The sequence below is a fragment of the Dictyostelium purpureum genome, assembly GCF_000190715.1.
Source record: "Dictyostelium purpureum unplaced genomic scaffold DICPUscaffold_145, whole genome shotgun sequence".
NCBI lineage: Eukaryota > Evosea > Eumycetozoa > Dictyosteliales > Dictyosteliaceae > Dictyostelium > Dictyostelium purpureum.
Window position 1 is genome coordinate 25,596 of NW_003519482.1, and position 13,237 is coordinate 38,832.

General features: G+C 25.2%; 3 protein-coding genes across 3 annotated transcripts in view; 1 reads left to right on the forward strand and 2 right to left on the reverse strand.

The window, feature by feature from the left end:
- Positions 1-34: 34 nt before the first annotated feature.
- DICPUDRAFT_98120 (uncharacterized protein) lies at positions 35-3,552 on the reverse strand. Its single transcript, XM_003288694.1, has 3 exons — positions 3,287-3,552; positions 2,780-2,830; positions 35-1,697 (listed from the first exon to the last, which is right to left on the reverse strand). Exon 3 carries the CDS (start codon positions 1,695-1,697, stop codon positions 345-347), a length of 1,353 nt encoding a protein of 450 aa, XP_003288742.1. The 5' UTR covers positions 2,780-2,830; positions 3,287-3,552; the 3' UTR covers positions 35-344.
- A 2,458-nt stretch (positions 3,553-6,010) lies between these two features.
- On the forward strand, positions 6,011-11,487 carry DICPUDRAFT_153006 (uncharacterized protein; the record flags this gene model as incomplete). The annotated part of the gene is made up of 3 exons (XM_003288684.1): positions 6,011-6,857; positions 6,939-7,087; positions 7,159-11,487. The coding sequence occupies 3 exons, from the start codon at positions 6,011-6,013 to the stop codon at positions 11,485-11,487; spliced, it is 5,325 nt and encodes a 1,774-aa protein (XP_003288732.1).
- A 79-nt stretch (positions 11,488-11,566) lies between these two features.
- DICPUDRAFT_79521 (uncharacterized protein) overlaps positions 11,567-13,237 on the reverse strand; it is a gene marked incomplete at both ends in the record, with an annotated part of 2,413 nt that continues 742 nt past the window's right edge. Inside the window, 4 exons of the mRNA XM_003288695.1 lie at positions 11,567-12,417; positions 12,478-12,767; positions 12,830-12,919; positions 12,991-13,174. Of these exons, the coding sequence (XP_003288743.1) occupies positions 11,567-12,417; positions 12,478-12,767; positions 12,830-12,919; positions 12,991-13,174 (1,415 nt within the window). The remainder of the gene's footprint in view (positions 12,418-12,477; positions 12,768-12,829; positions 12,920-12,990; positions 13,175-13,237) is intronic.

The window sequence follows — 13,237 nt, forward strand, 5'->3', positions numbered from 1 at the left end:
AAAAAATATAAAATAAAAGATTTTGAAATATTTTAGATAAAAAATTATAAAATTTATATTTAGTTTTATTGTTTTTTTAAAAATGTAAAAAATAAAAAAAGAAAAGATTATTATTATATATCTTTTTAAATTAATATGTTTTTTTTTTTTTTTACAATTTTTTTTTTTGCTTTTTTAGTGTTACTTATTTTTTTTGTTTTTATTCTAAATTATTATTAAGTTTTATAATATTAGTTTTATATATACATTTTAATATTATAATTGATTCTCCTTTGTATTTTTTATATGAATTTTTTTTTTTATATATAATTATTATTATTATTATGTTATATCATTGATATTATTTAAATGTCATAGTCACTATCTTCAAAATCAGATTCATTCTTCATTGAGTCGATTAGATCATTGATTTTATTTAAAGTTTCAAGTACTTTGTCTCTGATAAGATGCATTTGTTCTAATTTTCTATTTTCAAAAGGTCTAACTTTTCTTTTTTTTGGATTTGAAATGGTTTGAGATTTTTTAAGATTGTTTTCATTATTTGATTGTTGTTGATGGTGATTTAAGTTAAAATTATTATAGTTGTTATTATTATTTACACTGTTTGAACTATTATTCATATTATTATTTGATTTTGAAGATGGTAAAGATAATTGTAAATGGTTTTCTGAAAGTGGGGGTGATGGATAAGAATAGTTTGAACTACCAGCACTGCCGCTACCACTTAAACCATTCATTATTGATGATGAAGATGAATGAGTGGATGAGGATGAGTTATTAGAACTACTAGCTGGACTACCACCACTGGATAATTTTAAAGAATGTCCTTGATTTGAAAAATGAATATTAGAACTATGGGACGATGAAAGTGATGATGGGGAAGAGGAGGAGGAAGAAGATGCAGATTGTTGACCCGAATTGTTGTTGTTGCTATTAGTATTGCTTGAGCCACTGTGATTTGAGTGACCTTGGCTAAAGTTACTAATTGAATAATAATTTGGACTAGATTTAATTTCGGTAATTAAGTTTTTACAACTTTCCCAAATTTGTTTTTCTCTTATATTATGAGAATTGATGAGTGATTTTGGGATTCCTGGTTTCGATTTAATTTCTCTATATGGATGTTTAAAAAATTTCGAATTTTTACCAAGAAGATTAGTCATTTGAGAACGTACCAATTTTTCCGAGATATTGCGTCCAACACATTCTTCTAATTTTTTAGCAATGTTGTGGTAATAGTATGGGTTTTTTGGTGTGCTTAGAGCAATTCTCAACATTAATTCGATATTTGGATTTATCCAAATTTCTCTATTTCTACTTCCAGCTTTAGAGCTTGATGAATTTCCATGGCCATAGTCGGAATCTGAAACACCACCACCACTACTACCATCACCCATTTCTTCATAGTCTTCTGCATCATCATAGTAATCATTAGCTTCTTCCTCATCTAAATAGTTTATTAATGAGTTATTTAAATGATTATTGTTATGGCCATGATTGTTGAAGGAGTGATGATTATTGTGATGATTTTGAACCATTGCATCATCTACAATTTCTTCATAGAAACTATTATTGTTACTATATGATTGGCTTTCTTGGGTTGGGGGTGATAACGGATCTTCGATCATTGTTCTTGGGAGTTGGATGTTATGGTGAGTTCCATTTCCTTTCATTCTCTGACTTGTTGGTGTTGACATCTATTTTATAATATTGATTCAAAAGATAAAAAAAAGTTAATAATTTTATAAAATTATAAAAAAACAAAAAAAAAATTCATTGTGTGATTAGATTTAAAAAAAAAAAAAAAAAAAAAAAAAAAAAAGGCTACCATACCCGGGGATATTAAATATTAATAAAATAATTTTCCGGAAAAAAAATGATAATTTTAAAATTTTGTAAAAGAATAAAATTATTTTTTTTTTTTTTTTTTTTTAAATTAATTATATATATTTTATTAAAAAATATAAAAAATAAAAATAAAAAAATAATTTTATATAAAAATTAAAATAATAATAAAAAATAAAAATAAATTAAAAAAAAAATGTGTAAAAATGTATGTTTTTTATTTTATTTTATATTGGTTTTTTTTTTTTTTTAGAACTTTACAAAGCTGTTGATTTATTAAAAAATGTTTTATGGATATAAAAGTTAAAAAACAGTTAAAGCTGTTTTTGGGGTTTTTATTTTTTTTTTTTTTATATTTTATTTTTATGAAAATAGAACAAAAGACACAATTTTTTTTTTTATTTATTTAATAATAAAATTTAAAATGATTTATAATAATAAAAAAAATAAAAATAATAAAAGAGAGTTTATTTAAAAATAAAATAAAACTTTTTTTTTTTTAAAATTAAATTACCTTTTTTTTTTTTTTTTTTTTTAAAACCTAAAATTTAATTTTAATTTTGGCCAAATTTAAAAGTGATTGAATAAATGAAACTTGTAAATGAAATAATAAAAAAAAAAATTTAAAAAGAAGAGAGAAAAAATAAATTTAAAAAAAAATTTGTTTTGTTTAAAATAAAAAAAATTAAAATTATATTTAATAAAAGCTTATTAAATAAATTTTATAATTATATATTTAAAAAAAAAATTTTATTATTTTTATTAATTAAATTTATTTTATTATTTTATTAAATTATTATAATTGATTTTTTTTTAAAATCAATAATTAACACCAAAAATAAAAATAAAAAAAGAAAAAAAAAAAAAATAAAAAACGCAAAAAACTACATATATGTATATAATAAAATAAAATGAACACACTCTTAGCACATACCCTTTTTAATTTTTGTTTGAAAAGTTGTTATATCGCCTTTCTATCTAAATTCTATCAATATTATTGAAGAGAGAAAAAAAAAAAAAAGAGAATAAATAAAATTGTATATAAATGAAAAAATATATGTGTATAAAATATGAGAATTTAGCTGTGTGAATGTGTGAGTGAGAAGTTGTGTGTGAGTTTTATTGTTTTTCTTTCTTTGTTGTTTTTAATTTAGGTGTGTGTTGTTGTTGGTTGATAGTGTGGGTATATTTTTATATTTATCTAAATTAAAAATATAATAATTATTAGGGAGAGTGTATTGTTGTTGGTGTGGGTATTATTGGAATCTGGGTATGTGTGTGTATGAAGTGGAGAGAGTATAAATTATATAAATATAAAATAATATTTTATTGAATATTGATAATATAGGTTTTTCATCAATTTAATTTTATTCTCATATTAAAATAAATAAAATAAAATTTAATAAAAACCAGAAAAAAAAAAAAAAAAAAAACCCATTACTGTTACTGTTATTGTTATTGAAGTTTATTTTTTTCCATTTTTATACTCAAAGCACAAACTTTTTTTTTTTAATGTGTTATTGTTAAAGATGATGATGTTGGTGTTTGATTTGATTATTATGATGATAGTGATTGTGTTGTTGATTTTGATTATTTATTAATAAAAAAAAAAAAAAAATGAGATCCAAACTTTTTTTTTTTTTTCTTTTCCCCCTTTATCCAATAGAAATCTTTTTAAAAAAATTTGATAATAATAGTGATAATGATAATTTGAAAATAATAAAAATAATAAAATATAATACCATAATTATTGTATTAATTTATATATTATTTTTAAAAAAAAAATAAAGTAAAATTAAATAAAATAAAATAAATTTAAATTAAATAAAATAAAATAAATAGATTAAAAAAAAAAGATAAATCATAAGACAAACAAAAAAAAGCGCACCCACAACACAAAATGTAAAAATTCACATATGTGGGAGTGAGAAAATGTGGGGGGTTAAATTTTTTTTTTTTTTTTTTTTTTTCTCTCTAAAATGGTAGTATGAATAAAAATAAAATTTTAATTTAGGAAAAAAAAAATTAATGGGGTAACATTGCAAAAACAAGCATTTGATTGGAGAAAAATAAATTTAACAAAAATACAATAATAAAAAAAAGAGAACATCTTTGCAATCTGTTTTTTTTTTTTTTTTTTTGTTTTGATATTTTAAAATAAATAAAAAATCAATTACTGCTACTATCAATATTAAATTAAATTATAATTAAAATTAAAATTAAAATAAAAATATTATTTTAAATTAATATTGATAATAATGATAGTGATAATGGTATAATAAAAAAATAAAATAAATTTTGGAACAATACAAGTGAAATTTATATAAAAAAGGTGGGGGTATATGATTTTAAAAATGATAGTGATAATGGAAATACTGATAATGATAGTTAGCTATATAAAAAAAAAAAATAAGACAAAAAATATAAATAAAATAAAAAAAATTATTTTTTATACAAATAAAATCAACAGAAAACAAGTTGATTTTCTTTTTTAAAAGATATTGTGATGAATTTGAAAATAAAATAAAATTAAAAAAAAATTAAAATTTTGGAAAAAAAAAAAAAAATGCCACTTTGGGCATAGTGTCATAATTTTTAAAAACTAAATATAAAATAATATGATAACAACAAATAAAATTTGATCTTTTTATATTTTGAGTGGGAATTTTATACCTTTATTTTAAAGATAAAATATTGAAAGAATTTTTGCAATTGCAAAAAATGGGTAATAGATTATTAATCTTGCTATTGATATTGTTAAATTATTGTTTTTGTGGTTATTATTATTTTAAAAACTTTATTTAAATAATTTTTATTGAAAGAAATAAAATAAATAATTATAATAAAAACTATAATTTTAAAATAAAAAACAAATAGATTTGAATATTTCTTACTTTTATATACATTAATTTTATATTTGGTATATTATAAGTAACTTCTATATTTTAAATTAAATAGTTATTAATTATATTATTTATATAAACAAAAAATAAAATATAAAATATAAAATATAAAATAAAAAAAGAAAAAAAAAAAAATTAAAAAGATTTTTTTTTTTAATAAATTCAATTTTTGATAAAATATATATTTTAATTTCTATTGTGTGTGTGAGTTAGTGAGTGGCTGTGGGGTTGTTGCTCCTTTAATCATAATCACATTTTAAAATGTGTTTTTTGATTTTCAGGAGCTTGTGCGTATGTGAATAGTTGAGAAAAAAAAAAAAATAAAAAAAAAAACAATGGGGTCTTATGAAAAAAAAATAAAATTAAATAAAATATTTTATAATATTTTCATATTCATTGAATCATTTAAAAAATAGAAAATAGAAAAAAAAAAAATAAAGATATTTTTTGATAGACATCCCCCCTTTTTTTTTATTTTGTAAATTGGAATATGAATTTAATTTCCAATCATTTTTCATTGATCCTAATTAGTTAATAGAAAATGCAAAATTGTAAAATTATTATTGAATATGAAATAACTTTTATATGTCTATGTGAGAGTAATTACTTTATGTTTTACAGAAAAATGTAAATAAAAGGCTTCTTTTGGTGCAAAAGGAGAAATTTTAATATAAAAATTGGTGGACCAAAATTAAATTTTTTTTTTTTTTTTTTAATTTTTTTTTTTTTTTAATTTTTTTTTAAATTTTTTTTATTTTATTAATTTCATATTATTTATTTTTTTTAAAATTTTTTATTTTAATATTATTTATTATCTTTGATTGTATTATTATATTTATATTGTGATCGGTATTTAAGATCGTGTGTGTTTTGTGTTTTTAACCTTTTTTTTTTAATAAAAAACTTCTGCATTCTTAATTATCTTTATCTGTATTTTTGTTGTAACCATATAATTATAAACATATACACTACCCACACACTTTTTTTTTTTTTAATCCTCCAATCCAAATTATTTTAAAAAACCCACCCCTATAATTTATATAATTTTTTTTTAATAATTATAATTTTGGTTTTTTTTTTCTTTTATTAATTTTTTTGTTTTCTCACACACCCAAACATATTAAATTAAATAATAATAATAAAAATAATAATAATAATACTAAATTAATATATTGTTGTAATAATAAAGTAAAAATAAATAATAAATAGTAAATTATAAACTACTACTTTTTTATATATTTATATATTTATAAAAATTAAAAATGGAACAATTATTAGAAGCAATCAGCGATGCAGTATCATCAATGGTTTTATATTCTGTAGAAGCAGATGAAAGCAATGCAGCAATTCCAAATATTTTACCAGGAGCACAAGGTGTAAAGTCAACAGTCGATTATTTAGTTGATTTAGCTGCAAAGAGTGCCTTACTTTGGGATAATTTCAATCAACCAGATATGAAAATTAAAATGGTTAATACATGCGATCAAATTAGAGAAGCAACAGCATTCCTTTTAGAGGCAGCAACTATTCTTTCAAATATGCCATTTAACAAACCAGCTAAAAAGACTTTACTCAAAGGCGCCAAGGGTATTATGGAGCACATGGTTGTATTACTTCAACAGGCCGATCTTTATGAAGTCACTCGTTTAATTAGAGCTGCAAGACGTACCGAAAGTAAATTAAAAATTTTCATTGGTCTGGATCCAGGAGAAACCTTCTTTGCAACTGCTGCACAAGATTTTGTAACCTCCACTGTAGATGTCGGTAAAATTGTCACCAAAAGAATAAATGAAATCGATGATTATGCTTTAAAGAAACGTTTCGAAGAAGCCAACAATTCATTAAAGGTAGAGGTTCCAGTCGTTCTTCAACATTTTGCTTATTACCAAAGAGATGGAAACGATAAACATTCTTTCAACGAAGGTCATAAAGTTGCAAATACAATTTTCGCTATTATCGATGAAATTATTACTGTTGCCAGATTATCAGCTAAATCACCATTCGACTTATCAATGATTCAAGGTCTCGATTTAAGAGATGAAGATGATTTAAAGGATGCAAATATTTTAATTGCTCAAGAAAAACAAAAATTATTATCTGCTATTGAAGGTAATATATTTTAATTTTTTTTTTTTTTTTTTTTTTTTTTTTACTCTTTTCAAATATTAATTTTTTCTTTTTAAAATATAGCTGGTGATGGTAAAGAAGCATCTAGAGCATTAAAAGCCATTAAGAAAGGTTTGAATGACCAAATTGTTATTTCCAAAGCTTTAGCAAAAGCTACTGATAATCCACTTGAAAAGAAACGTTTAGAAGATGCTGCAAGACATGCTAAATATGTAAGATTTCTTTTATTTTTATTTTATTTTTTTATTTAAAATATAATTTATTAATAACTTTTTTAATTTAGGTATTAGATGATCTTATTGAACATTTTGGTAAAGCAGTTGAAGAGTTATTAGCAAAACCAGATAATTCAATTTTATTAAATAGATTAAAGGCAAATTTGGATACAATTATGGATGCATCAGATCAAATGGTAACAAGTTCAGCAAGATTATCATCAAATGATGTAGCAGATGCAACAAAGATTCTTGAAGATTTAATTGAAAAGATTAAAGGCAATATTTCAAAGAGTGAATTCGATAGACTTAAATCCAACGTTCCAATGCTCAAACCAGCCTTCAATGAAATTGTTGATATTGTTGATGGTATTGCAGCCTCCACCGAGGATGAAACAATTAAACATACTTTAGAATATGCATCAAGAGAAGCAAGACATAGAGGTTCATTAATCATTGGTAAATTAGAGGATTTACGTCCACAATTAGAAAGCGATCCAAATAACAGAGACATATCCAATGAAATGTATGCATTATTAACTCAATTGGACCAAATTAGTAAAGATCTCTTAAAGACAGTTTCATTAGGTACCAGCACCCAAGTTTATGAAAATCATAAGATCATTGAAGAAAATTTAGCAAAATTAAAACAAGCTGCTTTAGCTGGTGACAAGAAAGAAATGCAAAATGCTCTTCGTCTCATTAGAAAGGCTATGAATGATCAATTAAATATTGCTCGTTCCATTGAAAGAGTAACCGAAGATCAACATATGAAAGAAGCTCTCCAAGCCGCTATTCTCAAAGCTGAAGAGGAATTGGACGATATGATCAAGAATCTTTATACCGCAGCTCAGCTTGTAGTTGAAGATACAACAAATCCAAAAGCTATTGCTTTATTAGACGAAGCTATTGCCGATATTGATGCATTAAATGCAACTTTCCTTGGTGCTGTTTCAAGAGATATCATGTCAAATAACACTAGAGAGTTAGAATCAAATTTAGCTGGTTTAGTTCAATCAATCAAAACTGGTGATCAACAAAAGACTGTTCAAGTATTAAAAGGTATCATTGAAGATATTAAAAAACAAGGTCTTGTTGCAGAGTTAGCATCCACATATGTCAGTAGCTCAGGTGACGAACATAGGGCCCAAAGAATTAAGGATAGAGCTGTTGATTTAACTAATACTGGTCCAGATCTTGTCAAAGCTGTTAAGGCCAACCTTGTCGAAATGAATCCAGATAATTTAGCTGCCCTTGCTCAAAGTATTGGTGCTATTCGTGAAGCCAATAAGGATTTAAATAATGCAGTATTCTTAACAACCGAAGAAGAGCTTTTAGAGAATTCATCAAAGATTGACCAAGAGATGAGAAGAATTCAAACCAATCTCGAAAATGGTAAACCAGTTACAATTCAAGAAGTTAACTCACTCATGAGAAAGATGAATAATCACATAAGATTAGCTCATCAACATGCTCAATCCATTAAAGATCCAAATAGTAAAAAGAATTTATTAGATTCAACTGAACGTCTTAACCAACTTGTATCATCATTGGTTGGTGCATGCAAGAAATCAATTGAAAATCCAAATGATCAAGATGCAAAGAAACAAGTTCAAAGCCTTTTGGACCAAGCAATTAAAGCCAATTTAGATTTAATCGGAAATAACTTCTCAACTGCCGAAGAGTTAGTATATGGCGCACCAGTTCTTCTCAAATTAATTGGTCGTTTAGAGGACGCTTTAATGAGTGGTGATTTAGAAGAAGTCAAGCGTTGTTTCAAGGATCTTAATGAAGAACTTTCAAGACAACTCTTTTTAGCAAGAATTGCAGAGTCATCCATTACCGACCCAGAAAGAAAGAAACTCTTACAAGAGGCTATTGCTGATCTTGAGTTGCTTCAAAATCAACTTTACCCCTCAGTTATGGAGTTTATTGCTAATCCAAATAGTTTAGAGTCAAGAGAGAAACTTCAAGCTCTTTTAAGAAAATTAAAGAATGAAGTAGAACACGTTTCATCTATTTCATCCACTTCACCAAGTGAACACCTCGAAAGCAAATCATATGCAGTCGCAAATGAACTTAATAAAGTAGAAAAAGCTTTAGTTAAAAATAACTCTGCTGAAGCCAATGATAGTGTTCAAAAAGCAATTAATGGTATCAAACAACAAATTCAACTTTCAAAACACATTGCAGAACACACAGATAACATTGCACAAAAGAGAGCTATTATTGAATTATCTGATAAATTAGAGAAACAATCATTAGTTCTCCAACAAGCTGTTAAAGAATCAATTGCTAATCCAAATAGTGCCACACATAAAGCTAAAGTTGCCGAAGCTGCTCAAGCTACACGTGTTTTAATGGCCCAACTCATTGCTGCCTCATCAAATAAAGTACCAGAGGAACAAGTTATTGCCACCGCTAATTCAATTAAAAGAGATCTTGACAATCTTTCATCCTCTCTTGCTTCTGGTAAAGATGTCGATAAGGCTATCAAGGAACTTAAATCTGCTGAAATTAAACAAAAAGTCGAGTTACTTAAAGCTTATGCCGCTAAAGTTCAAAATCCACATACCAAAAAACAAATTAACAATGCTATTAAAGATCTCGAAAAGAATATCAATGACTCTGTTCAATTTATTGAAACTAAAGTCGGTGATAAGCCAATTACAGCTGAACAATCAAAACAACTTAAACAACTCATTAACTCAAGTTCCTTATCAGCCAACCAAGTTATCAGTGCTTCAACAGGCTCAAATGAAGACCGTATTCTTTCTCAAGCCGTTAAAATTAATGAAACACTCGATAGAGTTTCTGCTTCATCAAAGAAAGGTAACAAAGCTGAAGTTGAATCTAATCTCAAAGAACTTCGTGAAGAAATTGGTGATACTATTCAATTAGTTAAACAAGCAGCCGAACAATCTAAAGATCCACATAAGAAGGTTGCATTAAATGAAGTTGCTGAAAAATTAAAAACCATTTCACAACCAATCACCAATGCTGCTAATAATGCTGCTAGTAAACCAAATGACGCCACTGCTCAAGCTCAACTCAATGAAGTTATTAATCAAACCAAAGAACTCTTAGCTAAAGCTGTAGGTAACTCATCAAACAGTGAAGATCCATCTAATCACCTTAATCAAGTTTTACTCAAAGCTACCAATGATATTAACCGTGTCAATGGTGCTATTGAAAGTGGTGATCAAAATAGTATTGGTGAAGCTACTACCAATCTTAAAGATACTGAAAACCGTCTTAAAATTCTTGCCAAATCATTGCCAAGTGGTACACCAGAAAATGATAAGATTAGAGCCCACGTTAACAGTCTTGCTAATCAAACTATTCCAACTATTGTAAATAATTCTAATACATTATTAGTTCAACCAAAAGACACTGCAGCTAAACAAAATGCCACCGCTCAATACAAGAAAGCCCTTGAAGATGTTGGAACTACAATTTCATTAATCAACAAAGCTCCAGAAGATAAAATTATTGCTAATGGTACTTCAATTCATCGTGATTCTGAACAACTTATTAATGGTGCCAAATCTAGCGATAAACAACAAGTTCAAGGTAATGTTGATACTGTTTATAAGACTGCTTCAGAACAATCAGTTTTAGCCCGTGCACTTGCAGCTCAAACTGAAAATCAAAATAGAAAACAAGAATTAATCAATAGAGCCAATGAAATTGATAAGTTATTACCACAACTCGATGCCGCAAATAAATCAATTCAATCAGGTGGTGATAAGATTGATAAATCAAATCTTGATAAGCTTGAAAAGGTTACCAATGATATCAAATCATCCAATCAAAAGATTGTTGGTGAAGCTATAAATGAAAAATTAGAAAAAGAACACAAAGAAAGAGAAGCTCGTGAAGCTGCATTCAAGGCCGAGCAAGAACGTATTCAACGTGAAAAAGAAGAAAGAGAAAAAGCCCAACAAGATGAAGTTATGGCCGCTGCACAAAAAATTGCCGAAAGAACAAAAGATCTCAACAAAGACTCTACTCCAGAAGGTAAACTTTATAGCACCGCCCAAGGTATTGCTGGTATTATGAGAGATCTTTCAACTGCTGCCTCAACTAACGATAAGAAGGGTATGATTCAATGTTCTAAACTTTTAGCTGAACAAGTTAATATTTATTTAGCTCAAGCTAAAGAAACTGCTGCTAAATGTACAGATCCAAAACTTAAAGAACAAATTATCACTGCCGCTCAAGCTGCTAAAAATTTCACTGTCCAACTTAAAATTATTGCCGCAGTTAAAGCTGCTTCAGAGGATGATGATGCCAATACAAATAAACAACAATTAGTAAAATGTTCAAAAGGTTTAGCTAAAGCAGTAGTTCAAACAATTAATGCTGTTGAAATTGGTCAAATTAGAGTAAGATAAAATAAAATAAAATAAAATTAATTAAACTAAAATAAAAATAAATTAAAAAGTGTAAAAATAATTTATATAAATAATATTTTTATTGTTTTTTATAATTTAATTTTGGTATTTCAGAATTAACTACAATATTTTTATGAAAAGAGAAAAATATAGCGATTATCCATGAAAACATTTGAGCTACAGTAAATTTAAATAAAAAGTTAAAAAATACATAAATTTTAGGAGTTATCGTTGAAACGCTTATTTGATAAAAGAAAACAATGGTAACGAATAATCTTAACATTTGAATAATGGAAAGTGATGGATAGATTTCAAAGAATGAAACTTTTAATTTTTTTGGAACATAGTTGCTTTCATATTTCTTGATAATTGTAATTGGACTACTATTGTTTTTTGAGAGAATTGAGCCAACAAACACAATTTGAAGAATGAGAACAGCACCAACTTTATAGATATCTGCATCTGTAAATTCAAATTTAAATGTTTCCAATGTTGATAATAGCATACTAATATTTGTAGATTCTAATAATAAATAGCCACACATTACTATACTAAATGTATCATTAATCGATTCCTTTTTACGGTCTGTAATCTTTTTTTCAATTAAAATATTTTTGCTGTTATTATTATTATTATTATTATTTAATTCTTTTGGATTTAATTCTGATTCTAAATATTCCTTTTCCGGTGTCCAATCGGGTGCTTTATAAATTACTTTTAATTTGTGCAACCCTTTTAATCTTTTTGATATATTATACATTTGAATAAAGTGATGAAAATTTAAAAAAATTGTAGAGAATGTATTCACTTCTTCAGTAATACCAAACTCCATTTCTACACCCTCTTCATCTTTTTTATATGTACCAAATAACCTATCCCAAATTATTAAAATACCACCATAATTTTTATCAATATATTGTGGATTTTTAGCTTTAAAAAAAAAAAATTAATATTTAATGAATATACATTTATTTAGTTTAAAATAATTACCATGATGAACCATATGTAACCTAGGAGTAATAAAAATATATTCCATCCATCTGCATTCAAAATCAAATAATTTAGTATGAAGCCAAAATTGTAATATTCTATTCCAGTGATGATGAAAAGAATAATGGATAGGGTGAACAAAAAATGCCATTGGTAAATAATGTAACCATGGTGATAAATATTGAAACATCCCTTGTCTAATAGCTGATGAAAAGTTATAAAACTCTGATGAATGGTGTGCTACATGTATTGCCCAAAATATATTAAATTCATGTCCCATTCTATGAAAACTTTAATAAAGAAAATATTAGTACTTATTATATAACCAATTTTTTATATTTAGAATAATTACCAATAAATTGAAAAATCAATACCTAAAAATCCAATAATAAAACTTGCCCAACTATCAGTTGATATATTATAAATTCTAAAATTGCTCCATCTAAAATTAAAATAAAAAGAATTAGTATTTTTAATTTAATTTTATTTTAAATTTTTACAAAGTATACTTACACATATAGATATGGTATATAAAATAAAGGTTTAATAAAAAAATGAAATGTTTCCTGTAACGAGCCTAGTAGAATTGAACAAATTGTGTCATTAAAATCATGATCTGATTTTTCATTTTTATATTTAACTTTATAGATCTGTATAGAAACTTCTATCACTAATGCTACAAAAAAAACTGGAATTGCTAAATTTATATAATTAGGTAAATCAAAATCGAATATTTTTCTACTAAAAAACTATTCCTTTT